The 27,250-nt window shown below is 47.6% G+C and overlaps 3 protein-coding genes across 6 annotated transcripts; 2 read left to right on the top strand and 1 right to left on the bottom strand.

Annotated features, from left to right (window-relative positions):
• Positions 1-490: 490 nt before the first annotated feature.
• Positions 491-10,298, bottom strand: irak1 (interleukin-1 receptor-associated kinase 1). 2 transcript variants are annotated; one of them, XM_040170024.2, is made up of 15 exons: positions 9,924-10,298; positions 8,574-8,741; positions 8,398-8,496; positions 7,994-8,076; positions 7,746-7,916; positions 7,478-7,542; positions 5,442-5,553; positions 5,240-5,361; positions 4,908-5,121; positions 2,001-2,069; positions 1,830-1,917; positions 1,670-1,764; positions 962-1,502; positions 802-885; positions 491-715 (listed from the first exon to the last, which is right to left on the bottom strand). In XM_040170024.2, exons 1-15 carry the CDS (start codon positions 10,033-10,035, stop codon positions 651-653), a joined length of 2,088 nt encoding a protein of 695 aa, XP_040025958.2. In that variant the 5' UTR covers positions 10,036-10,298; the 3' UTR covers positions 491-650. The 2 variants fall into 2 exon arrangements, with proteins under 2 accessions (XP_040025958.2, XP_040025959.2); XM_040170025.2 differs by having other exon boundaries at positions 8,574-8,735; positions 9,924-10,225.
• A 168-nt stretch (positions 10,299-10,466) lies between these two features.
• LOC120814956 (synaptophysin) lies at positions 10,467-18,382 on the top strand. Of its 2 annotated transcripts, none has more exons than XM_040170026.2 (8): positions 10,467-10,565; positions 11,897-11,962; positions 14,685-14,809; positions 14,985-15,183; positions 15,286-15,477; positions 16,057-16,257; positions 16,525-16,603; positions 16,880-18,382. In XM_040170026.2, the coding sequence occupies exons 1-7, from the start codon at positions 10,548-10,550 to the stop codon at positions 16,588-16,590; spliced, it is 867 nt and encodes a 288-aa protein (XP_040025960.2). In that variant the 5' UTR covers positions 10,467-10,547; the 3' UTR covers positions 16,591-16,603; positions 16,880-18,382. The 2 variants fall into 2 exon arrangements, with proteins under 2 accessions (XP_040025960.2, XP_040025961.2); XM_040170027.2 differs by having other exon boundaries at positions 16,525-16,616.
• A 1,455-nt stretch (positions 18,383-19,837) lies between these two features.
• On the top strand, positions 19,838-27,194 carry pcsk1nl (proprotein convertase subtilisin/kexin type 1 inhibitor, like). Of its 2 annotated transcripts, none has more exons than XM_078080815.1 (5): positions 19,838-19,981; positions 24,225-24,480; positions 25,408-25,639; positions 25,734-25,835; positions 26,180-27,194. In XM_078080815.1, exons 1-5 carry the CDS (start codon positions 19,889-19,891, stop codon positions 26,577-26,579), a joined length of 1,083 nt encoding a protein of 360 aa, XP_077936941.1. In that variant the 5' UTR covers positions 19,838-19,888; the 3' UTR covers positions 26,580-27,194. The 2 variants fall into 2 exon arrangements, with proteins under 2 accessions (XP_077936941.1, XP_077936939.1); XM_078080813.1 differs by having other exon boundaries at positions 25,734-25,850.
• Positions 27,195-27,250: the final 56 nt, after the last annotated feature.

Genomic DNA, 27,250 nt, shown 5'->3' with positions numbered 1-27,250 from the left:
TGTACACTAAACACACCCCGATGTACACTAAACACACCACTATGTACACGATGTACACTAAACACACCCCGATGTACACTAAACACACCACTATGTACCCTGAACACACCACGATCTACAGTGAACACACCACGATGTACACGATGTACACTAAACACACCACTATGTACACTAAACACACCACTATGTACACGATGTACCCTGAACACCCCCCGATGTACCCTGAACACACCACGATGTACAGTGAACACACCACGATGTACCCTGAACACACCACGATGTACCCTGAACACACCACGATGTACCCTGAACACACCACGATGTACAGTGAACACACCACGATGTACCCTGAACACACCACGATGTACAGTGAACACACCACGATGTACCCTGAACACACCACGATGTACAGTGAACACACCACGATGTACAGTGAACACACCACGATGTACAGTGTTGTCCTACGATAAAGCAGCGATTAGACTGCAGGTTTGATATCAAACCTTCACGTTCTGTACATGAAGGCTGTGTGTTTATTGATTTGTATAAACTTCGTGAACGTTGTTCTTCACACGTTCTACCAAACAGTTCACAGAACAAACATTGATTATTCTTCACAGTCGGGATTCAGGATCAGACTCTGGAAGAGTTCAGTCGTGCTGAGCAAGGTACTCGTCGCTCTCCTCCGGTCCCTGGTCAGAACGCCTCCCTCCATCTGAGGGAAGGACACCAGGTAACGTGACGATGATGAAGGGAGGACATGTGAGGAAATGGAGAAGAGCGTCTCAGTGATTTACGTACAGAGGTTATCAGACGACAGCAGCTGAGCCGCTTGAATCCTTTGCTCTTTGTGCAGGAAACGCTGCTGACTGGGAATCATGAGGACTGAAACACAGGAAGTGGATTAGTACGCAACACAAGTCCAACACAACCTTTATTATAGATCGGCTCCTTTAACAACCTGCTGAGGGACCCGAGGGCTCCGGGGACAACGACTGCAGGGGCCCCACAGGAGAGAAGCATTCTGGGACACCACAGAGCCCTTTAGTGTCTGGTCCTCGGGGGGGAGGGAAGTTGTACTGGTCTTCACTGGGGACCGAAGGCTCCTGGGACTCTGTGGGCCCAGTTGGACAGTGGTAATGGTCTCTGGTGGCTGGCGATGGAGAATTGGAGCTGGTCTCGTTAGACCTGAACTGGGAACGAATGTCATACTGGGAGAAGCCTTGACTCTCATCGGTTTCACATGGACCGGTGAGGGAGGAGGAGGAGTGAGGAGCCGTGAGGGAGCAGAAGGAGGACAACAGGGAGGACTGGGAGAGCTGGTATGTGTCCTCCAGTGGTCCCAGTTTAGACAGCTGGTTGGACAACGGTCCCACACTGGAGTCCAGGGGGTGGGGGGGTTTGGGTAAGGACAGGGAGGGGGGGTGAAGATCAGGGTGATGGAGGGGCGACGTCCCGGTCAGACACGTGCAGACGTGGATATTCTGAAGTTTATCAAACACCTGCGAGCGGAGAACAGAGGGTCGGACTGGCGTTAGACTGGAGGCAGATTCTTGCTGGAGTAGTCAAACTGGTGTTGGACTGGGTTTAGACTGCACATAGACTGGTGTTACAGTACAGTTTGACTGGAGTCAGACTGGTTACAGAATCACCATCAGGTCTTGCTGACCTCTGTCATCGCTGGCCTCTTCTTCCTCTTCTTGTCCAGACACTTGCAAGCCAGGTCCACCAGCTCCATGCAGCCAGGCGGCTCCGCAGCGTCCCCTGAAGACACATCATGAGTACAGCAGTCCACAAGCATCATTATCAGCTGGTACAAACCCACTGACCTGGGATCAGCCGGTGGTCAAGCTGCTTTCTCCAGGCCTCTGCAGACGAACCAGTCAGATTCTCCTCAACCTCCTCCACCAAGTCCTTCTACAGGATCAGAACCAGAACCACATGACTAAAACAACCATCACAGTCTGTTTGTCCCTGTCTGTCTGTCTCTATGTTCTCACCAGGTATGTCTCTCCTGACTTCCTGCCCAACTCCAGAGCTCGACGTCCCGTCAGAACCTCCAACAGCACCTGAAACCCAGGAGACGCGTGATGGAGGATTGTGTCGCGTTACAATGTGACTCAGTGTTTCCCCACCGTTCAATAAAGGGAGTGACCCGTCCCCCCAGCAACGGTTTTTTTTTTTCCCGTCCCGATGGGCACAAACAGACACGACCAGCTGAGCATGCTCCCACCAGTGGACGGAGAGCTAAAGGTTTTGGGTCATTCTCCTGTCCAATCTCCCTGAAAATGTCCCTCCACTCGTCCTCCTGGGTGACTTCAACATCCAGACAGAGACGTCATCGGACCTCCTACACCTACTTTCTTCTTTCGCTCGGTCACTCAGTCCCTCTCCTCCTACTCACAAAGCCGCCAATCACCTCGACTACATCTTCACTAGAAACTGCTCCACCACTAACCTCTCTGTGACTCCACTTCATGTGTCTGATCACTTCTTCATCTCTTACTCTCTGTAACTAACTGACTCTGTACCTGTTCTCCTCCTCTCTCCCCCTCTCTCCTCCTCTCTCCTCCTCTCTCCCCCTCTCTCCTCCTCTCTCCCCCCCTCTCTTCTCCTCTGTTCTATCAGCTCTCCCTTCTACTGACTCCTTCTCACTCATCTGACGCTGCTGCAGAGACTCTCCTCTCAACTCTGTCCTCCTCTCTAGACTTTACCAAGAAAATAGCTGACATACGCTCCTCTTTCTCAAACCCACCTCCTCCTACTCGTGTCCCACTGGCTTCACCTCTATCGCCCTCACTCTCCTCCTTCACCCCCGTCTCCTAACCAAGTTCTTACCCTAGTAACCTCTGCCCGTCCAACCACCTGCCCTCTTGACCCCATTCCATCACATCTTCTACAATCTATCACTCCCGACCTTCTTCCTTTCCTCACCTGTCTCATCAACAATGCTCTGTTATCTGGATGTTTTCTCTGAAGGAGAAGAGTCAACCCTCTCCTGAAGAAACCCACCCTCAACCCGTCTGAAGAAAACAACTACAGACCTCCTCTCTTCTTCCCTGATTGTCCAAAACTCTTGAACATGTGATCTTTAACCAGCTCTCCTCTTATCTCCACCATAACAACCTCCTTGACCCCCACCAGTCAGGCTTCAAGGCCGTTCCACAGAGACTGCTCTCCTCGCTGTCTCAGAGCAGCTCCACACTGCTAGAGCTCCTCTCTCTCCTCTGTCCTCGTCCTTCTGGACGTCTCTGCTGCATTTGACACAGTCAACCAGCAGATCCTTGTCTCCTCCCTTCAGGAACTTGGTGTCTCAGGCTCTGCTCTCTCCCTTCTCTCGTCCTACCTCGACGGACGCACCTACCGGGTAACCTGGAGAGGATCTGTGTCGGAACCTTGTCCTCTTACTACTGGAGTTCCTCAGGGTTCCGTCCTGGGTCCCCTCATCTTCTCGCTCTACACCAACTCTCTCTGCGCTGTCATTCGCTCGCTTCTCCTACCACAGCTATGCTGATGACACCAACTAATCCTCTCCTTCCCTCACTCGGATCTCTGCCTGTCTGACTGACGTCTCTCAGTGGATCCGCCCACCATCTGAAAATCAACCCCGACAAGACGGAACTACTTCTCTTTCCGGGAAAAGATTCTCCTGCTACCACCATTCCACCTCTGCAGCTCATCCAGAATGCAGCAGCTCCACTGGTCTTTAACCTTCCTAAGTTCTCCCTCACTCCTCCACTCCTCCGCTCTCTTCACTGGTACCGGTGGCTCATCCAGTTCTAAACATGGTGCTCACGTGCCATGCTGTGAATGGATGGGGTCCAGCTTACATCCAGGACCTGGTCCAACCCGACATCCCGACCCGCACTCTCCGCTCTGCATGTGATAAACTGCTTGTTCCTCCTCACTGAGAGCAAAACACTCGACTAGATCTCCACTCTTTGCTGTCCTGCTCCTAAATGGTGGAAGGAGCTAAACAGATCCTGGTGCTTCTCCAGACTGCATTGCACTCTGTAGGACCATTGAGACTAGTTTATAAACTACTATCTTTACTTCAGTATTCTAGGACTCACTCTGTAATAATGAACAATTGTATAGATAGTACACCACACCTGAAACACAAGAGATTTTATGAGAGACGATGACATAACTGGCTGATGACATCGAAGACTTTATTGATCAGATGATATTTAATCTAACCCAAACCCAGGACTGGTGACCAGTGAAAGGAGTGTCGGTGAATTAAGGTTAAAGACCAGTCGAGCTGCTGCATTCTGGGTGAGCTGCGGAGGTCTGTTGGTGCTGGCAGGTAGACCTGCTAGGTGGAGTTATAGTAGTCAAGGAGTAGGATGAGCATTGTCCTGATGTTGTGCATCATGTATCTACAGGAACATGATATTGTCGTAATGTTGGCAGTGGGGGTAAATTGACTGTCGAGTGTCGCACCGAGGTTCCTACCAGTTAGGGTGGGGTTGGTACGGAGTAAGTCAAAGGAAAAAGTCTGATTGTTGGTGGGAGAGTCTTTCCCTGGAAGGAAAAGAAGTTCAGTCTCGTCAAGGTTAATCTTCAGATGACCGGTGTCTCAGATTGGGGGAAAAAACAGATTTGTTGGGTGTCGTCAGCATAGCTGTGGTAGGAGAAGCCACGCGAGTCAAAACAGTTGGTGTACACAGAGAAGAGGAGAGGAGCCAGGACAGAGCCTTGGGGGACTCCAGTGGTTACCCAGTAAGAGCGGTCGTCAAGGAAGGACGAGAGAAGGGAGAGAGCAGAGCCTGAGACACCGAGCGCCTGAAAGGTCCAGAAGGACGAGGACAGAAGAGACAGAGGCTGCTCTAGCAGTGTGAAGCGGCTCAGAGAGAGCAAGGAGAGCAAGGAAGTTTCCCATCAGCCTCGGCGGTGTGTCTCACCACCCCGAAGCTGTAGACGTCCACAGCTGTCCCGAGCTCCCCGTTCCTCACGTACTCTACGGGAAGGTAGGCCAGCGTCCCTCTGACCGTCGCCGTTTTACCCACTGATGCCGTCTGGCCCGCCGAGCGACCTGCGGGCCGGCGATGCGCCAACCGGGCCAGACCAAAATCGGCCAACTTGGCCACTAGGTGGCGGTCCAGCAGGATGTTTGAGCTGAGGAGACAGCAGAAGAAGAGAGGAGGAGGAGCTGAGCACAGAGTTCAGAGAGGAGGCAGGTGATGTTGTGTAGGCGTCACCGTCTTGATGTCACGCCGTATCATTGTCTGCTCACCTCTTTACGTCGCCGTGGATCAGCGCCGCGTGGCCGTCGGGGGGGAAGTGAAGGAACTGCAGCGCCGCAGAGGCTCCTTTAACAACGCCCACCCTCTGAGACCAGGTCAGAGACACACACTCCTGAGGGCACACACATTGTTTATGTTATGGTGTGTGTGAGTCTGTGTGTGTGTGTGTGTGTGTGTGTGTATACGCGTTACTTTGTGTAGCTGGTCCTCCAGGGATCTCAGCTCCATGTAGCTGTAGATCAAACAAACTGTTTCTGGTCCTTCACTGAAACCCAAAAGATCCACGATGTGAGGATGTCTGAACCTAGAACACACACAATATGTGTATTAGTGCCGGCCAACCATTACAATTTGTAATCCTCATGGTTTTCTGTGATCACATTGTTGTATATATATTGCACATACATATATAAATACACACACATTTATACAGTATGTATGTATACATGCACATATACACACACACACACACACACATGTATGTATGTATATAAACACACACACACACACACACACATCAGAAGCCATTTACTGCCACATTTGTTACACATAGAGGAATTTGACTTGGTGAATTGGTGCAATATAAGAATAAGATATAATAAAATAAGATAAAGAGAAATAATGGAAAGCAAGAATCAAGAAGCAAGCCAGAATTAACAATATAATATAAACAGATAAGTACGTTAAAACACGCGTCCTGCAGCAGAGACGGAATGATGGTGGATCCTGCTGGAGGATGAAGGGCCATGCTGCGCCGTCTACAGACCAGTTGGCTCTTTAGGGGAACTGCAGGGGTCCAATAAAAGGTCGCTAAGGGTTTTGAGGTGGGACAGGACAAGGCGCTCTAAGGACTTCATGACTACAGAGGTCAGGGCGACGGGCCTGTAGTCATGAAGTCGTCTTGGAGGTGGAACATGTTGAACTAGCGACTCTTCCTGTTGTCCTTGTGCACTTTGCTCTCAACTCTCCATCATTTGACGTGTTTAAAGTGCCAACATGTCCCACATTTAGCCAGGACAATTTCAAACCACTGTCTTTTAGGGACACAGTGGTGGTCCTCTGCAGGGTAGATGTTGAGGTAGAAGTAGCCTAGCAGCTAGCTTAGCCTAGCGGTGCTTTGAGTGGTCGGTTTGCCACGTAGCGTAATTCCTCTGCACAGATCTCTGCTGTATGTCGCGCCTCTGTTTGTTTAAACGTAACGGTGTCCTGACCTGGACAGAGAACTAGTACTGCCCTGACCTGGACAGAGAACTAGTACTGCCCTGACCTGGACAGAGAACTAGTACTGCCCTGACCTGGACAGAGAACTAGTACTGCCCTGACCTGGACAGAGAACTAGTACTGCCCTGACCTGGACAGAGAACTAGTATTGCCCTGACCTGGACAGAGAACTAGTACTGCCCTGACCTGGACAGAGAACTAGTATTGCCCTGACCTGGACAGAGAACTAGTACTGCCCTGACCTGGACAGAGAACTAGTACTGCCCTGACCTGGACAGAGAACTAGTACTGCCCTGACCTGGACAGAGAACTAGTATTGCCCTGACCTGGACAGAGAACTAGTACTGCCCTGACCTGGACAGAGAACTAGTACTGCCCTGACCTGGACAGAGAACTAGTACTGCCCTGACCTGGACACATGGGGTTTCACGCTGTTTCCGGTATTTTTTTTCTTCCATCGCCTTAAAAATGTTAAAGGACCCATCGTGTGCCCATTGTACCACAGGTTTACATGGTTCCTCGGGGTATTAATGAAATGTCTGTAACATACTTTGGTCAAAATACCACAAGGATCATTTAAAACAGAACCCTTTTTTTGAAACCGCGCTCCACCGAGGCAGGTTAGGACACCCTGACGTTACTTTTAATGCAAAAAGCCCTCTCCGTCTTCCACTACCGTCTCGTACGATTTGGTTTCAGGGTAATAGAAACTACTGCGGTACTAGAAAGGTACCGCGGTACCCTTTACTTTGAAAACAATATGATTTGGACTATTTTAAGTACCGGTACTTTGCTCACTGTTTGCTCCCTGTCAGGCTGCCTGCACGCATTGACAGGCAGCCGTCACTCAGAGCGAGTTATCAGGGAGACGTGACCTCATGCAGCAGACTGTGATGGAAAGCCATCGACACACAGACCCGTCTGTAAAACCTGCTTCAAATCCACCATAAATATATATATATATATGTCTAAATATAAAAAACACAAACACGTATATATGTACTCACTTTGACAGCTGGTCCACTTCATTCTGAAAACTCTCCCTCAGCTGAATCCAGTCCAGCAGACAGTCCTGTAACAACAACAACAGCTCAGACCAATCACAGTCCACTTTCTCTAGTGACACGTGTCAACACTCAGGTATTAGAGGTGTGCCGGTGTGACACTCCTCTGTGGGTGCAGCCAATAGAAACACGGATCTGTTCCATCGGTATTGATTGGCGACATCAGAACAGTAAGATCATGTGACTCTGATCTGAGCTGTGATTAGCTGACCTGTTTCAGTCTCTTGACGGCACAGTCGGTGTTCCTCAGGGACGCTCTGTACACCACTCCAAACCCCCCCTCCCCCACCTGCAGGGAGGGGGAGAAGCCCCCCGTCCCAGCATGCACCTCTTCATAAGACCAGCACATCACCCCACTGCTGCTCGACACCAACTGGGGGGGCTGCGTGGCAACAGCATCGTCATCATAGTTATATTACAACATCACTGTGTGTGTGTGTGTGTGTTTAGGTGTGTTACCTGGGCAGTTTGAGGGACGTCAGAGTGCAGAATGGGGGGGGGAGGGGGCGGTCTGGGGAGGGGTCTTCCTCCTTCTTCATTGGCTGGACAAGGAGAAGGACATGTTGACTATCAATTCACAGGAACCTGAACCACTGCTGATCGGGAGCTTTGGAACCCTTTCAAAATAAAAGAATATGGCCCGAAGCTGAGACCAGATGATTGGAATTTTGGGCTAATGATATCGTCTCCATTTGGACAACAGTGAGGTTGTTACGGTTACACAACGAGTATGCAACGTCACCCGTGTGTGTGTGTAGGTAGGAGTAGTTTGCAGTTGTATGTGTCACCTGTGTGTAGGTATGTGCATTACCTGCGTGCAGGTGTGTGTAGATGTGCTTGTTTGTTACGTCTGTGTGTGTTACCTGTGTAGCCCACTCTTACAGTGCTCAGTGTGGGCGTGGCCTCAGACTGTTTATGAGAAGGAAGAGGTGGGACGGGGGAAGGCTTCAGACTCGAGGCCCCTGCAGAGACAGAAGTCAGCTGTAGTGATTGACCTCTTACCACATCAGAGGTCGTCAAAGGTCGTCAGAGAACTCACAGCGCAGGATGACATCACGGGGGCGGAGCATCTCCAGCCGCTCCAACAGCTCGAGCAGCTCCCCGACGCTCCCGTTTCTGTTACACCATTGGTTCATCACCCAGTCGGTCCGCCTCTCCCTCTTCTCGGCCAATCGTACAGCAGTCTGATCCCCAAGGACCTCTGACGCTTCAAATACAAACAATCAATCAATCAATATATACAGACTCAAAAGTACAGGTTAGCAATTAATCGAAAGAACTATAAACACATTGTCAGTGTACTTTTACATCAGTATCAGGGCAATACTTGACCTCAGTCACTCAGTCACTCGTTTACTGAGGAGTAAACATCTCCAGAGTTGAAGCTCATTGGAATACTCGTGTACTTTTACCTCAGTATGGAGAAGTAATACTCGTGTACTTTGACCTCAGTATGAGAGTAATACTTTGACCTCAGCATGAGCGTAATACTTGTGTACTTTGATCTCAGTATGAGAGTAATACTTTGACCTCAGTATGAGAGTAATACTCGTGTACATTGACCTCAGTATGAGAGTAATACTCGTGTACTTGGACCTCAGTATGGAGAAGTAATACTCGTGTACTTTGACCTCAGTATGAGTAATACTTTGACCTCAGCATGAGAGTAATACTCGTGTACTTTGACCTCAGTATGAGTAATACTTTGACCTCAGCATGAGAGTAATACTCGTGTACTTTGACCTCAGTATGAGAGTAATACCTTGACCTCAGCATGAGAGTAATACTTGTGTACTTTGATCTCAGTATGAGAGTAATACTTTGACCTCAGCATGAGAGTAATACTCGTGTACTTTGACCTCAGTATGAGAGTAATACCTTGACCTCAGCATGAGAGTAATACTTGTGTACTTTGATCTCAGTATGAGAGTAATACTTTGACCTCAGCATGAGAGTAATACTCGTGTACTTTGACCTCAGTATGAGAGTAATACCTTGACCTCAGCATGAGAGTAATACTTGTGTACTTTGATCTCAGTATGAGAGTAATACTTTGACCTCAGCATGAGCGTAATACTTGTGTACTTTGATCTCAGTATGAGAGTAATACTTTGACCTCAGTATGAGAGTAATACTCGTGTACATTGACCTCAGTATGAGAGTAATACTCGTGTACTTGGACCTCAGTATGAGAGTAATACTTGTGTACTTGGACCTCAGTATGAGAGTAATACTCGTGTACTTGGACCTCAGTATGAGAGTAATACTTGTGTACTTGGACCTCAGTATGAGAGTAATACTCGTGTACGTTACTCAGGCTGTCACGAAGCTTTAACTCAAACCTTGTTAGCCGTTAGCAGCTAGCAGACCGGTTCTGGTTCGAACTCACCGAAGCGAGTCCAGTCCAGGTCCGACAGTCCGTCCATGACCAGGCAGAACTCCCACAGGACCGGAGGAGGCAGCTTGTAGAGAAACGTTGATCTCTGGTCCCCTGCCGACATGTTATATTGTCAAATAAACGTCACCTGAAGCAAACAAGCTAACCGCTAACACCGTCGCACCGGGACCCGGATTAGTCCATCGTTTCAGAACCGCCCGGAAACAACAAGTCAATAAGTGTAACAGCTCCGATCAACAAGTCGAGCTCCGGTGTCGCTTCCTCGTGCTGCGGTTCAAGCGCGCTGCATAAGATCCGCTTCCGGGGTGTAGCCTTCAAAATAAGAGACGTACAGCCTGATTTTCCTGGTCTTCTGTTGAGAACATCGAACAGATCAAATATTTCTGGTTTTATACAATACAAACCATGTATGTATCATTGTCGGGATGGGTGAGATGTATTCTTTATTTGATATAAATCAGTGGCATATGGATATATTTAGAGATGCCTTTATCATCGTCATGGTCGTCACGTCACCACCTCACGCCGCTACCGTCCCCCCCCCCCCCCCACCCCCACACACACCTCCCTCACCCCTCCTCCCTCCGTCTCCTCTCCATCTCGACAGGACGCAGGATGGACCTCGTCAATAAGGTACAAACATGTCCCTCACATCTTCCTCCTCTTCTTCTCTTCTTCTCCTTCTCCTTCTGGGGAGTGCAGCGCTGCTCGGGGTGTGTTTGTGTTGTTTGTCAGGGCGGCCCGCCGGGAGGGTGGGGGCTTCGTTTTAGCGTATCTGTGTTGGGCCGCCGAGAGATCTATAATATTTATAACAATTATATCGATAATAACCGGAACATCAGAGGGATCAATACATCAGCAACACCTGTTACACGAGTGCCGTCATTATTACTGCTATCATTGGTAAGCATGTCGTCATCGGACTGATCATCAATACAGAAGGTTTATCGATCAGGCGCCCTGAGCGCTGCTTGACACAAGAGCAGAATCAATAACAAACATCTCTGCGGCTCCGACACGCTCCTGCAGTGTGTGCGTGCGTGTGCGTGCGTGCGTGCGTGCGTGTGTAAAATGGCACCACTCGGATGCTGCAGCTGAATATGACGAAGATGATGAAGATTAAGAAGATGATGATGATGATGTTGCTGTTGTTGCGGGTCAAACCGCATTTCTATTTAATAATCCTCATTGTTCAGTCTGACCTATTTACCCGGTAATAACCCGGTAATAACCCGGTAATAAACCGGTAATAACCCCTCAGCCATCTGTATCAAGATGCTCAAATATCATAAATATAACACAAATGTAAATATACCACAATACATTCATTCTGAAAGACTAATGTCGCTACCATGTATTCCTACTGTACTGGATTATTATTATGAAATACTAACCAAACCAAAATAACTTGACTGTACTGTTTTAAACATTACTACCAGGGATCACACCGCTGTCACGCCCAAACTCCTTCACCAATTTATGTTATAATTAAATGTGATAATCCCTCAATGATATTCATAATAAAACAATGTATATTCTGAAATATTAACTAGTAAGTTTTATTGGGCTGGTCATTGTACGTTCTAATAATAAATCATGAGTTTGTGTAAGAAACAGAAACAATAACTAAAGATCACTCAACTGTGATTAGAACAGCCTGAAATGTGATCAGTGCTTCTACAGCCATGAACATCTAATCATCAGCTTCTGAAGTTTCTCAAGAATGTAAATAAGCAGCTTCAGGTTCCTAAAACAAACACAGAGGAGACACGTCCGTGCGTGAGGAGGTCCCCCACCCCTCAGACCCCCCGAGGACAATGTAACAATGGTCACTGGTATCTTTATTATTTTATTGTGTCTTCATTAAAACTACAATGTAATTTGTCCTGAAATGTTTAAATCCTGATCAACCTTGTAATACACTTTGCAAACCGAAACCATCCGCTCTCTCTTCCCGCCTGCAGCTCGTGGCTCAGGGTCAGTTCAGGGTCCTGAAGGTTCCTCTTGGCTTCATCAAGGCCTTACAATGGGTGAGTTCCTCATACAAACGCCTCAGAGAACCCTGGGTTATGAAACACTGAGCCAATCGTTGTTTGGTTGGTTTTACTCAACTCAGTCTTCTTTAAACATATGAGACACAAAAAGGGAAGCTCTTCTCTGGCAGCAGCTAACATCACAACCACAGGAATCCAAACATCTCACAACCTATGCAGATGAAACGTTGCTGTAACAACAACAACCATCAATTCTGGAGGACCCTCACAACCACCATCAGCTCTGGAGAAACCCCCAACCATCATCAGCTCTGGAGGAACCAAACAACCACCATCTGCTCTGAATGTGCCAAACAACAACCATCATCCGCTCTGGAGGAATCTGACAACAACCAACATCAGCTCTGGAGGAACCTCACAACAACCATCAGCTCTGGAGGAACCTCACAACCACCATCATAAGCTCCGGAGGAACCTCACAACAACCATCATAAGCTCTGGAGGAACCTCACAACAACCATAATAAGCTCTGGAGGAATCTGACAACAACCAACATCAGCTCTGGAGGAACCTCACAACAACCATCAGCTCTGGAGGAACCTCACAACAACCATCAGCTCTGGAGGAACCTCACAACAACCATCAGCTCTGGAGGAACCTCACAACCACCATCAGCTCTGGAGGAACCTCACAACAACCATCATAAGCTCTGGAGGAACCTCACAACAACCATCATAAGCTCTGGAGGAACCTCACAACAACCATCAACTAAAATAATAATACATTGCATTTATAATAATCTTCATCAACAGATCTCAGAGTGCGACAGAGTGAGCCAAACCGAGGTAAAACATAGGTAAAATAAAGTAAAAGCCTTCCCGAATAAGAAGATTTGTAGGCCAGTTTTAAAAGTGTTCAGTGACCGTGCTGCCCTCAGGTAGTCAACTGTTTGTGGCGCTGCATAGCAGAAGGTGCGGAGCTTGGTGTTGGGGACCGGGAGAAGCGAGCTGCTTGCGGATCTGAGGGTGTGGGTGGAGGTTTGGGGTCAGTAGTTCTTGCAGATAGGGAAGTGCAAGGTGTCAAAGTGGGGCGGTTTGGAGATATTTTTGACATGATGGAAGGAGATTTGCACAGGTATTTGATATAGTCAAATATGGGTCGAACCTAACTCCCAGATTGGTAACTGGAGGAGAGGGGTATGATCTGACTGTCAAAGGTGAGATAGATAATGGAGGATGACTGAACCTGGTGTGGAGTGCCAACCAGAAGGGCTTCAGTTTTGCAAATGTTTAGCTGGAGAAAGTTGTTGCTCATCCATGACTTTGTTACATTACAGGTCACTTAGCTGACGCTTTTATCCAAAGCGACTTACATTACATTTATAACCTATGGCTATTTACATTTTAGCCCGGGGAGCAATTAGGGGTTAGATGTCTTGCTCAGGGACACTTCGACTTGGGACATGGGGCAGCCGGGGCTCAAACCACCAACCTTGCGGTTTCTCTACCCCTGCGCCATGACGACCTTTATCTCCCTAAGATAGATAGATAGATAGATAGGTACTTTATTGATCCCCTAGGGGAAATTCAAGATCCAGGTAGCTAAGGTAAGGTAACACTAGCGGTGCGACATGACATGGCTGCAAAGGGGCTTGGGGCAGTCTTGATGTAGAGCTGTGTGTCGTCAGCATAACAATGAAAGGACATTCCTTGTTTGCTGATGACACGGCCGAGGGGGAGCATGTAGGTGATAAAGAGGATGGGGCCAAGAACCGACCCTTGCGGAACACCACGGGAGACCGGGAGCAGTCTGGACTTGCATCTTTCCAGTGAAACGTATTCACTTCTGCCAGAAAGGTAGGATTGAAACCTACTTGAGTGCATAGTCTGATAGTCCAATGGTGGTGCGGAGGCACACCAGCAAGATCCACTGTATCAAATGCAGCAGTCAGGTCCAGGAGGATGAGAAGTGAGGGTGATGCAGCATCAGCAGGTCATTCGTCATCCTGAGCAAAGCTGTTTCTGTGCTGTCAGCTGAATGGAATCCTAACAGAAATGTTTCAAACAAGTCGTTGTGCTTGAGGTGGTCCTGAAGTTGAGAAGCATCTGGGCTTCTTGAGGAGAGGACACATGACAGCAAACTTAAGAGCAGGTGGGACACAGCTGGAATGAAGGGAAAGGTTAACAGCTCTGCTGATGAAAGGACTGAGTGTGTACAGTAGATGTGACTTGATCAGAGCAGCGGGAATGGGAGCCAGGGTGCAGGTACAGCATGTCATTTTTCTAAGGATTTCCTCAACATCCTCCTGAACCTCAGCGAGGTGTAGAGGAGACAGCACACTGGCAGAGAAGGTGTTGGTGTCAGAGGGAAGAAGAGGTGAAGAGCTGGACATGAGAGAGGGAATGTTGTTGACCTTGGATCTGAAAAAGTCAACGAACCTGTTTCATTGCTCCAGGTTCTCTGGCAGAACCTCACAACAACCATCAACTCTGGAGGAACCCCCAACCACCATCATCTCTGATGAAACCTAAATGCAACCACTGCTCTGGATTAATCCAACAAGCATTCTCAGTTCTGGAGGAACCAAATAATAACCATCTGCTCCCGATGGACCTCGTAACCACTATCAGCTCTGGGTAACCTCACAACCATCATTAGTTCTGGTGGAACAACATCCACCATCAGCTCTGGAAGAACTTCACAACCGCTATCAGCTCTGGAGGAATATTTTAGAATAATATTTAGTGTCTTTCTACAGTTCTTCGCCATCTTCGCCTTCTCCACATGTGGAAGCTATTCTGGGATGTTCCGAATGGCGGTGGAGTGTAAGAACCGGACGGAGAGCGACTTGAGTATCGAGGTGGAGTTTGAGTATCCTTTCAGGTCGGTGGAGTACTCATCAATCTAATGTAATATTACATTCATGCTATTGCCAAGATAAGCATCTCGGAACCCTCTTCTACCGCTATTATTATGATTGATTATTATTGGTATGACTGTTTTGGTGACAAACCATAATAATGAGATGGTTCACGTTAAACTCCTCCCACTCCTCCAGACTCCACCAGGTGTACTTTGACGCCCCCACCTGTCGGGGGGATTACAAAGAGCGTCTCTTCCTGGTCGGCGACTACTCCTCCTCGGCCGAGTTCTTTGTCACCATCGGCGTGTTTGGCTTCCTCTACTCCACCGCTGCCCTCAGCATCTACGTCTTCTTCTACGAGAAGTACAAGGAGAACAACAAGGGCCCACTGATTGTGAGTCCTGGGACCTCTGACTTCCCTCACTGTGTGTGTGTGTGTCCTGCAGGACCTGGGGGTCCCCTGTGTCCCCTGACCTCTGTCCTCTGTGCCTTTTAGGACCTGGGGGTCACTGCCGTCTTCTCTTTCATGTGGCTCGTGAGCTCGGCAGCGTGGGCCAAAGGTCTCTCTGACGTGAAGACCGCCACCGACCCAGACGAAGTGATCACGCTCATCTCGGCCTGCGAGGTCGAGGGGAACAGCTGCCGCGAGGTCCACGATCCGGTGATGTCCGGACTCAACACCTCGGTGGTGAGACCGGGAGGTCTGAGGGGGTTTTACTGAGCTAGGCGCTCCAAAGGACTTAAAGAACCCAACATGTAAAAAACATCTGAACTTATATCATGTATGAAGATGAGAAAATCTGAGATGTTAATAATTACTTCAGACTTTAGTTTCACGGCTCAACATTTGATCTATTTTTCTATTTAATTATAACACACCTATTGATGATATATTTTTATATATTGATGTATGTATTTATTTTATAAAATATTTACAGGTGATATATTAAGGTATGGTATGTTTGTATATAACATGATTATAGAGCACATATTGAGGTATAGTTTATTTATAGAAAACATAATTATAGATCAGATATTGAGGTATATTGTATTTATAGCAAACATAATTAAGAATAAGGATATTTTGAGATGTATTATATGTATTTATTTAAATGTATTTATGAGCATGATTATAGATCATTTATTAAGATATAGAACATAAAATACGTATAGATGATTTACTCATGTAAAGTATATTTATATATACCATCATTATTAAAAATCATAAATTGATGTATAGTATACTGATATTGATCTCTCTCTCCAGGCCTTCGGCTTCATCAACCTGATCCTGTGGGTGGGGAACCTGTGGTTTGTCTTCAAAGAGACGGGCATCATCGCTCCCTTCATGAGAGCTGCGCCTCCTCAGGAGAAGGCCGCCGCCGCCCCCGAGGCCTATGAACAGGACCCTTACGCCGGCAACCAGGGCGGCTACCAGCCGGAGTACAGCCAGCAGGGATACAACCAGGTAATCACCCTGATGATGTCACACTGGAGTACTGCTTCATGATGTGGCAGCTCCACCCCCTCTAAGGTCTCTTCCGGTAGGTATCTAGTAAAACAAAGTTTAACTAGATAACTCTTGATCTGTTCGTTTTATAATTCTCTGAAGTCAAATGTTTGTTACAAGACCAGACGCCGCGACCATTCGTCACTTGACATTGTCACCTGACCACACGTACTGTTCTTCTACCTTCATGACCTCATGGCCGTTGCTACTGTACCTCTCCTGCAGGAGGCGGAGTTTGGTCAGGGCTACACCCAGCAGGGGGCACCAACCTCCTTCTCCAATCAGATGTGAACAGACAGAGCAGGTGAGTCACACAGGTGAGGCTGGAGTCGCTCCTGATTGGTCAGTTCAGTTCCTGTATTCAGAGTTAGCGAAGTCCAGCGATCAATAAATCTCATCATGACATATAAACATACTGTTTGTTTGACAGCCTCTAAAAAAACAAAGAAGAAGAGAATCAGGAGCAGAACGGGAAACAATTTTAGTTAAATTATCATCTACATTTTTTATTCCTTTTTGCGATATTTGTCATCACAGATTACTGTTATTGACTATTTTTGTTGTTGTTTTCTCTTCATAGGAAATGCCGGAGTGAGCAAACAGTGGGTCGCCTGCAACCTACCCACAATGCAATACTCCTGTCTGCAGAGTGAATAGTGTGGGGGGGGGGGGGTGTTAGATGTCCTCTATAATACATTAAGGAGTAATTCATACTAAAGAACCTGGGAACAGAATGTATGTTTGTGTTGTATAAATATCACTTTTAACAGATATATAAAACCAGCTGTTTCTTCTTGTTTTCTATCAAACCCAAGGATTAGCCCTGCCCCTCGTTGTATGCCCCGCCCCTGGGATCAGAACAAGCCAATCAGAACAAGCCAATCGCAAAGCCAGTTCACTAGGTTCACCAATCAGTTCCAAACCAGAACCAGGTCAAACCACATCAAACCAGAACTTTTAGCAACACAGTGAACCCAGTCTGGACTACAGATCCAGAATATCCCCCAGGTTGTTTGTATGTTTGTTTTCTGCGTGGCGGCCGAGGAGAACAGAGCACCAACATGATCAATATGATCAATATGATCAGAACTCATGTTCAGTATAAAAATGCATTGATCTCTATTCAACATGTTTTCAAGCTTCAAACCGGACTTTCATTAGATGAGTTGACTCCTTTCACGTCACTGACGTTTCCTTCAAAATAAAAGACTAAATTTGGTGAAACAATGAGGACGCTTCATAGTTTGTTGATTGTGAACGAAGCCGTTACCTGTTACCTGTGTCCTCCTCGGCTCTCAGCCAATCAGAAGCTATGAGCTGGTCTTTTTTTGTAAAAGTCTTTCTGGGAAGTTTCTGTGTCTGAAAACAAACTTGATGCTTCTCCTTCTTCACTTGTTTTCTCTGTTTTGTTGGGAAGGTGAAGCAGTTCCTCCTCCGCATGCTTGTATTGTTCAATAAGTGATGATCAGTCTGATTCTACTTCCTGTTCTCCTGTACAGGTGTGTGTGTGTCATTACGTCTTGTTCTTCTATTTTGATCATTTCCCATTTCTGTTTATTTTAACTTTATTTTGTTATTTATTATTTCCTCCTTTTGTATCTCTTTTTCTCATCTTCAAAGTCTTTCATCCTTACTCCCAGCTTCCCTCCCTTCTTTTCCGCTTCCTCCCTGTTCCCCCAACCTCTTCCTCTTCAATCTTCCTCCTCCACCTCTTCCTGCTGTCCTCCTCCTCCTCCTCTCCTCCCTCCACCTCTTCCTGTTCTTGCTCCTCCTCCTCCTCTCCTCCCTCCACCTCTTCCTGTTCTTCTTCCTCCTCCTCCTCTCCTCCCTCCACCTCTTCCTGTTTTTCCTCCTCCTCCTCTTCTCCCTCCACTTCTTCCTGCTCTTCCACCTCTTTCCTCGTTATTTTCCTCTATGCGTCTGTCATGTAACTTCCTGTGATATTCGATTCAGCATCAGTGACCATGGCGACAGTGTTAACGGTGATGATGTGTATGAGTTGTTGCTATGATGAGCCCCCCCACACACACACACTTCCCCCATGTATTTATTCAATGGAAAGTTTCAATAAACATCAAAGTGGTCTGAGTCTGTTAACTGAGTGAACAAATGAAGTGACAAATTACATTTTACAAGTATGAATGAACGAAGCAAAAACAGTCAACAGAAAAACTGCTCCCTCGTCTCCTTGCTCTTTCCTCAGTTTTCTCCACCCTCTCTCCTCCCTTGTCTCCCCATCACGACGTAATAAAGAGGTTCTATGGTGTTGACCAACGTAATGAGGAGGTTCCATGGTGTTGACCAACGTAATGAGGAGGTTCCATGGTGTTGACCAACGTAATGAGGAGGTTCTATGGTGTTGATCAACGTAATGAGGAGGTTCCACGGTGTTGACCAACGTAATGAGGAGGTTCTATGGTGTTGACCAATGTAATGAGGAGGTTCTATGGTGTTGACCAACGTAATGAGGAGGTTCCATGGTGTTGACCAACGTAATGAGGAGGTTCTATGGTGTTGACCAACGTAATGAGGAGGTTCTATGGTGTTGACCAACGTAATGAGGAGGTTCCATGGTGTTGACCAACGTAATAAGGGGGTTCCATGGTGTTGACCAACGTAATGAGGAGGTTCTATGGTGTTGACCAACGTAATGAGGAGGTTCTATGGTGTTGACCAACGTAATGAGGAGGTTCCATGGTGTTGACCAACGTAATAAGGGGGTTCTATGGTGTTGACCAACGTAATGAGGAGGTTCCATGGTGTTGACCAACGTAATAAGGGGGTTCTATGGTGTTGACCAACGTAATGAGGAGGTTCTATGGTGTTGACCAACGTAATAAGGGGGTTCTATGGTGTTGACCAACGTAATAAGGGGGTTCTATGGTGTTGACCAACGTAATAAGGGGGTTCTATGGTGTTGACCAACGTAATGAGGAGGTTCTATGGTGTTGACCAACGTAATAAGGGGGTTCTATGGTGTTGACCAACGTAATAAGGGGGTTCCATGGTGTTGACCAACGTAATAAGGGGGTTCTATGGTGTTGACCAACGTAATGAGGAGGTTCTATGGTGTTGACCAACGTAATAAGGGGGTTCTATGGTGTTGACCAACGTAATAAGGGGGTTCTATGGTGTTGACCAACGTAATAAGGGGGTTCTATGGTGTTGACCAACGTAATAAGGGGGTTCTATGGTGTTGACCAACGTAATGAGGAGGTTCTATGGTGTTGACCAACGTAATAAGGGGGTTCTATGGTGTTGACCAATGTAATGAGGGGGTTGTATGGTGTTGACCAACGTAATGAGGAGGTTCTATGGTGTTGACCAACGTAATGAGGAGGTTCTATGGTGTTGACCAACGTAATGAGGAGGTTCTATGGTGTTGACCAATGTAATGAGGGGGTTGTATGGTGTTGACCAATGTAATAAGAGGGTTGTATGGTGTTGACCAATGTGAGCCTTTTTATGTATCTGCCTTCTTCCTCTCCTCCTTATCCATTGTTACCCTCCCTCCCTTCCCCCTTAACATTCAGCACCTCGTGTTTCCTCCCCCTCTCCTTCGTCATGGCCCCCCCTCCCCCCACCTCAGATGAGTCAGTGTGCGTCTGGTCTGTGTGCAGTAGGCAGCATGGCTTCTCTCAGCTTCCTGCTGCTCAGCGCTGCTCTGATTCACTTCACTCAGGTAAGGACGAGACACACCTGCACCTCACTGAGAGAAAGAGAGAGAGACACAGACCTGCACTGTTTAGCATGTTAGTGTAGTATATGACGATTTGTCCTCAAAATGCTGCGTCGTCATGGTAATCTGGTCATGAGGCTGAGGTGATGGATCGACTGTTTTGTCTTCTGTCATTGCTGTTACATCAGTGTGTGTGTGTGTATGCGTCTGTCTGTGTGTGTCTATGTGTGCTGTTTGTCCGTGTGTGTGTGTGTGTGTGTGTATGCGTCTGTCTGTGTGTGTCTATGTGTGCTGTTTGTCCGTGTGTGTGTGTGTGTGTGTGCCCATGCGTGCAGTAGGCCCTGGAGACTAGAAGAACATTTAACTTCCGTCACCATGGTGACAGGAGACGGTAACCACGGCAACATGGTCATGTGTTACACAGGTTACAGCAGGTCTCCTGACGCTTGACGGTGTGTGTGTGTGTGTGACTTGTTCACCCATCCTGCAGGGGACCTCAGTCCCAAAAGGCTTTTTTGCGAGGCTTCATTTCTAAAGCCGCATTAAGAAACATCACTTTATCAAAGACGCTGCGCTACTTGCAAGTCGCTGTGTTGTGCCAGAAAAAACATTTACACCAAACCCATGGTTATGAAGACACTCATTTAACGTTACATGGACTTTGCATGTCGCTAAATACCCAACTGAGATCAGCTTGTGCCGTTCTGACAAAGGAACCGACCACCGACCACCAGAGGAACCGACCACTCGGCGTCAGTCGGGAATCGCCTCAAAACTCCGTCCTGAAGCCTCGGGGCACTGACCATAGACTGACCATAGACCATAAGATCTATTATATTTTAGCCATATGTATTATATATAATATCTATTATATTATAGCCATATCTATCATATATAAGATATATTATAGCCATATTTATTATATATTATATCATAGCCATATCTATTATATATAATATCTATTATATTATAGCCATATATATGATATATAATATTTATTATATTATAGCCATATTTATTATATATAAGATATATTATATTATAGCTCTATATATTATATATCATATTATAGCCATATTTATTATATATAATATATATTATATTATAGCTCTATATATTATATATCATATTATAGCCATATTTATTATATATAATATATATTATATTATAGCTCTATATATTATATATCATATTATAGCCATATTTATTATATATAATATTTATGGTGCTGACTGCTTCGCCGTCGCCAAAAAAAAACTCCCTCCTCCTCTCGCGTCACTTCCCCCGGTCGCATTATAATAAAAATACCACACAGTATTTTAAGAGTACAAGACATGCGATCTTTACAATGCTGTTGTTATTATGCTGTTCCCTGATAAAAACTTGTGGGTGGTGTCCTGAAATGCTGTTTGTTTGTTATGTTTGCTGTTTGTTCTCATGGTATGGGATGTAATTTATGTTTTCCTGTGATAAATTGTATTGGTTGGGAGGTGGGATAGTCCAATCAAACAGGGGAGCGGGGCTGGAGAGAGAGGAGCAAAACGTTGAGGATGAGTGGAGAGTGATGGAGTTTTTCCTCGGGTGGTTTTGGTGTTTTTGTGGAGTTGAGAGAGAGACAGAGAGAGAGAGACAGATTTTTAGATTTGACCGACCCGCTGGTCCTCACCTGCCCCCTCTTCCTCCCTGGCCTGGGGTTCTGGTCCCGAATGGAGGGGTTCTTCTCCGGACACACCCTCGCCAGGTGTCCCTCTCCACCGCAACAGAAACACCTCCCGTCATCCGATGTGGCAAACATGACGTAGTCAAGCCCCTCGATCTTCACCTTATCACCAGGCTGAGAGCCTGGGCTTTGGTGAGGACCATGTGGAGCTGTCTCCTGTGAGAGACCACATGTCTCAGCAAAGGAGACTTGCACCCTGAGGACACCTTCTTTAACTGGGACACCACCTTCCCGTGCTTCACCAGCTCCTCGAGCAGCGATTCGTCCGGGACGAACGGCGGAACGTTCAATCCCGTCACCCTGACAGCCGGCACGGCAAGCGCCACCACCTGGCGTGCCTTCTCCACGCTGACCACGAAGATGACCACCGCTCGGTTCATCCACGCGGCGGACTTCACGCTACCGTGACCAAATAAACGAAATAACAGATTTCACCTCACGCTCCGTTCACTCAGAGAGAGCGAGAGAGAGAGCGGGTAGCCAACTTGGCCACTCAGTCCAAGATCGGCCCCCGGACTTGGATAACCAACGCTGGGTTGGTGGACAGCGGGGACGACGCCCCGACTTCCGCATCGCCAGCGCCGTGAGGACGAGAGGGAGGTGATTCCATTGTTTTTTGAGGCTCCATCGCTCTCTAGATGCAAACTATGGAAGCCCACTTCCGCCACAAAAAAAAGGGTTAGAAAGTCTAAATTATGACTTAAAATGTCAAAATTATGAGATAAAAAGTCGAAATGATGTCTTAGTTGGTGACTACGGTCACACAGAGGAGTCGTTTGTGTTTAACAACGTCTCGCTGACCAGCTATTAAACCAGGAAGTCCAAATCTGTGAATATCTTGCCAACTTTACCGAACTGTAGACGTTCTACGGACACTTGCACCCACTCACTCCACTCTTATGAGAAACCAGACCAGAAAAATCCTATCGTCTGGAGAATGTGAGGAGGCCTTCAGAAGGTTAAAGGCCTTCCTGTGTTCACCGGCAGTTATCAAAAGTCCTGACTTCAGCACACGGTTCCGGGTGTGGGTTGATGCATCGGTGTAGGCCTTGGTGCGGTCCTCACACAGGAAGACCAAGGAGAGGAGCAAACGTTTCTGTACCTGAGTCGCAGGTTGCTCGCCGGCAAGACCAGGTACTCGGTAGTTAAGAAAGAAGCCCTGGCCATCAAATGGACTCTGGGAACTCTGCGGTACTACCGATTGGGCCAAGAGTTTGATCTGGAAACTGACCACTGGGCTCATTCGACACCGAAAATGTGGTTTCCTGTTTTGGGTCCTGTGGTAGGCAAGCAAATGATAACCTCTAGGTGTAGCAATCGCCTGTAGTCTAGAGCCGGAAGTACTAAATTAGTCTGACGGGAGGGGCTTAGGATATTTAAGGGAACCTCCTCAGGATGGAAGGGATTGGTTTTTGTTTGGAGTGTGGGCAGTACTAGGCGGAAAGTAAAAAACCCATTGAGAGACATTTAATTGGTTTAGCAAAGGGTTTCCTGTAAATATAATGTTTGCACTTTGGGAGACACACAATAAAATTGCACCATCACTACTATGCCAAAGTCTTTGTTCCTACCCTCACCTCTGGTCATGAAGGATGGGTCATGACCGAAAGAACTAGGTCACGGGTACAAGCGGCCAAAATGGGTTTCTTCAGGAGGTCCGCTGGCGTCTCCCTTAGGGATCGGGTGAGAAGCTCAGCCATTCGCGAGGAGCTCGGAGTAGAGCCGCTGCTCCTTTGCGTCAAAGGAGCCAGTTGAGGTGGTTTGGGCATCTGGTGAGGATGCCCCCTGGGCGCCTCCCTAGGGAGGTGTTCCAGGCACGGCCAGCTGGGAAGAGGCCCCGGGGAAGACCAGGACTAGGTGGAGAGATTATATCTCTGCACTGGCCTGGGAACGCCTTGGGATCCCCCAGTCAGAGCTGGTAGATGTGGCCCGGGAAAGGGAAGTTTGGGGTCCCCTGCTGGAGCTGTTGCTGCCGCGACCCGACCCCGGATAAGCGGTTGAAAATGGATGGATGGACTGCTGCGCCATTTTTTGTGCTGTTCAGCGAAGGACTGAGGTTGTCAGCTTTATTCGGTCATGAGGGCTCACAGAGAGTTTCCAGCTTTCTTATCTGAAGTTGATGCTGAATACCGGGACCCACTCTTTCTGTCTGATGTGCACTAAATCACGGGCTCCGTGCTGCAGCGATTTTATTCCATGAGATCAAAGATTGAGAGAAGGGCCAACCTGTTAGCTGAGTGACCCCCGATGGCTGGCAGACCTGCCTCTTTTAGTCTATCTTGACACACTGAAGACTAAAAGGCAAAGAGCAGCTGGTGCCACGACTTTGAGGTTGGGTGAGAACGAAGTAGGAAGAGGGTGAGAACCTAACATCACAAAATATCTCACATAAAACTCAGATTGTGTTTTAAGCATTGTTTGTGTTGTCATGGAAACTGATACCATTGTGGTAAACGATAGAACACAGAACTGAATTTTAACCTCAGGTCAGGTTCTAACCTCTGACCTTCGCATTGTCTCTCACAGTCTCTACCTGCAGCTCGCGGTGCGGGGCGTGGCCTGGATGTCTCAGTGGGCGGGGGCAGACGCGAGCGCAGAGACCTCCATAACCTGCTCCCTTATCAGGAACAGATGATGTCGTATGCCGCCAATCAAGGGGGAGGTGGGGCCAATCACCTGTACTACCAATCAGATGGCTGGAGGGGCCGGGGCTTGAACCAGGCTCTGCAGCGGTTGATGGAGAGGGACCAGAGGGAGGAGCAAGAAGAGGAGCAGCAAGCAGGTAAAGGAGCTTTAAGCCTTCTCTCAACTTATGATGAAATTTCTTAGCACGCTACAGTTCTCTACAACATTTTATACAATATCACATATATATACAGTATGTATATTAGGATATATATGTATATTGTTGTTGGCTGCAGCCACAGCCTTGTCCTTGGCTGTGGCTGCAGCGTACCTGACGGTGATGGAGGAGCAGAGGATGGACTCCATGATGGCCGTGTAGAAGTGCACCATCATCGTCTTTGGCAGGTTGAATTTCTTCAGCTGCCTCAGGAAGAACAACCTCTGCTGAGCCTTCTTGGTGATGGAGCTGATGTTCAGCTCCCACTTGAGGTCCTGGGTGATGATGGAGCCCAGGAAACGGAAGGAGTCCACAATAGTGACGGGGGAGTCACACAGGGTGATGGGGGGAGGGTGGGGCTCTGTTCCGCCGGAAATCCACAACCATCTCCACTGTCTTTAGAGCGTTGAGCTCCAGGTTGTTCTGGCTGCACCACAACACCAGATGGTCAGACTCCACTTGTAGGCGGACTCGTCCCCACCACAGATCAGTCCAATGAGGGTGGTGTCATCCGCAAACTTCAGGAGCTTGACGGACTGGTGACTGGAGGTGTTGGCTCTGTAGGCGAACTGCAGGGGTCCAGGAGGGGGTCGGTGAGGGACTTCAGGTGGGACAGGACTAGCCGTTGAAAAGACTTCATGACTACAGAGGTCAGGGCGACGGGCCTGTAGTCATTGAGTCCTGTGATCCTGGGCTTCTAGGGTTGTTGGGGGGCATGGGCCTCTATTGTGCTGGGAGCCGGGGACTGGGGGGTGTGAAGTTCAGGACTGCTCCTTTGTCTATCAAAGCGGCCAATCTCGGCCACAATATTCTTGATTAACAAGACAGCCCTAGTATATATACATATACTGTGCTTCCTGCCCACAGGATTTTTGGGCGTTCTGCTCCGCCTGCTGAGCGAGGCACAGAGCGCGGGATTGGTGGACCCTGGAGACGTGGAGGAAGAGGAGAAAGAGGAGGACAATCGGGGGCCACCAGGGGACTTCCGGGGCCACTTCCCAGACTACGATGAGACAGGGGGGGGAACGAACGTGGGGAGGCCTCTGGCGGCCTGGTGGGGCCTCCTGGAGCCCCATATGGCTCAGGCTCTGCTAGAGAGGTGAATACTTTCTGTGTGGGGGGAGGAGGGGGGGGGGGGGGGCTGTGTCAATGATCAAAGTTATTGATAATAACCCGAGGCCTGTGATTGACAGAATGGAGCCCCATATGGCTCAGGCTGTGCTGCAGAGAGCGAGACCTCAACAGGGTGGAAGACTTCAATCAGGACGGACCGCAGGCGACCAGGACTCTCTGAGGTCTAAAATACTGAAGTATACATATATGTTATGTTTATTGTGACATAACGGTTTTATTATTAGAACTATGTTACTTGATGGTCACATAATATCTTATTATTATATTGGTCACATGACTTCTTCACTATTTTTATTATGACACATGATGTCTTTATTATTATTATTATAATAATAATGGGGGAATTATTTATTATTATATTATGTTGGTCACATGACATCTTTGCTATTATCATATTATACATGACCGCTTTAGTATTATTTTGTTGGTCACATGACGTCTTTACTGTTATTATAATGATCAGGTGAGTTCAATAATGATCTCTGGCCCACCCTCTACTGCCCAGACGTCTGGTTGCTAGGTTACTGTCCAGCATTGGCCCTAGCGACGCTGCAGTGATTTCTGGTCGCCGGATGAGAAGAGACCTGTCAATCACAGCGGTCGAGCCCGTTGGTTCCGCCCACGTGAGAAGCTACCGATCCCTTGATGATGTGGCTCCTCCCTTTCCTAGCAACAGCCCCCCGCTGCTCAGAGGGAAGAGGCTGGAGGAGGAGGAGGAGGAGGAGGAGGAGGAGGAGCCCCGCCCTCCGGCTGCCGAGCTGCAGAGGATGAAGCGCATTCACACCATGGCAACCGCCAGAGAGGAAGAACTGCACCATGGGAGTCGTAGACGCAGGAAAAGAGATGCCGTGAACTACGACACCCAAATAATCATCAATCAGATCTTGGAGTACATGAGGGAATAAGAGGAGGAAGAGGAGGAAGGAGAGGCGAAGAGGAGGAGCTGAGAAAGAGGAGTGGAGAGAGGATGCAGATGGAGGAGTTAGGAGTAAGTTAAGTTAGGTGAGGTAGGAGGTGTCAATCTAGCTGGAGGAGGAGGCAGTCTGATGGGGAGAGGTGGGAGGAGTCACTGCAGAAAGAAGCGAGGAGTAGGAGGAGCCATATTTTTGTGTTTTTTCAGGATTATTTTGCGTGTTTTAATGCTTTCAGTGAAAAATGTATCCGATGATTTGTTTATTGTTAAAAAAGGATGACGTCCCTCAGCAACATTATAAACGTATTTCAAACACACCACATAATAAACAACAGTCCTGAATATAAAACTGAAAATTCAACTTGATTTATATTTTATATAATCTATTTATGAAATATTAATGAGTGATGATCTTGTAAGATCCCTAAACCAACATTTATCAATCTCACAAAGTAGGGCGGAGCTTAGCACTGCCCCCTCACAGCGAGAGATGATTGACGCAGGGGCGGATCAGCCATGTGATTGGTTGTGTTTGTGTAACTACAGCTTATGTGCAGCAGTTCTGTCATGTGATCACCTGTCAGAAATAAAGTCAGTATCCCAGAAACTCTGCGTGGTTCCTCAGCTCCACGTGTAGGTTCACCTGTTCAGGTGATTCACCAG

Source organism: Gasterosteus aculeatus, chromosome 2, assembly GCF_964276395.1.
Source record: "Gasterosteus aculeatus chromosome 2, fGasAcu3.hap1.1, whole genome shotgun sequence".
NCBI lineage: Eukaryota > Metazoa > Chordata > Actinopteri > Perciformes > Gasterosteidae > Gasterosteus > Gasterosteus aculeatus.
Note: the sequence above shows the minus strand (reverse complement) of the source record. Positions and strands in the feature narration are given on the sequence as shown.

Coding starts and splice junctions, on each gene's coding strand:
- irak1 (XM_040170024.2), bottom strand. CDS start 10,035: ATGTCGGCAGGGGACCAGAGATCAACGTTTCTCTACAAGCTGCCTCCT. Junction 2,070..4,907: donor ACGTCTACAGCTTCGGGGTG/GTGAGACACACC, acceptor CCTGGGTTTCAG/GTGCTGTTGGAGGTTCTGAC. Junction 716..801: donor GCTGTCGTCTGATAACCTCT/GTACGTAAATCA, acceptor TCCTTCCCTCAG/ATGGAGGGAGGCGTTCTGAC.
- LOC120814956 (XM_040170026.2), top strand. Junction 11,963..14,684: donor TCATCAAGGCCTTACAATGG/GTGAGTTCCTCA, acceptor GTCTTTCTACAG/TTCTTCGCCATCTTCGCCTT. Junction 16,258..16,524: donor GCCAGCAGGGATACAACCAG/GTAATCACCCTG, acceptor CCTCTCCTGCAG/GAGGCGGAGTTTGGTCAGGG.
- pcsk1nl (XM_078080813.1), top strand. CDS start 19,889: ATGAGTCAGTGTGCGTCTGGTCTGTGTGCAGTAGGCAGCATGGCTTCT. Junction 19,982..24,224: donor CTCTGATTCACTTCACTCAG/GTAAGGACGAGA, acceptor TGTCTCTCACAG/TCTCTACCTGCAGCTCGCGG. Junction 25,851..26,179: donor CTGAGGTCTAAAATACTGAA/GTATACATATAT, acceptor TCTACTGCCCAG/ACGTCTGGTTGCTAGGTTAC.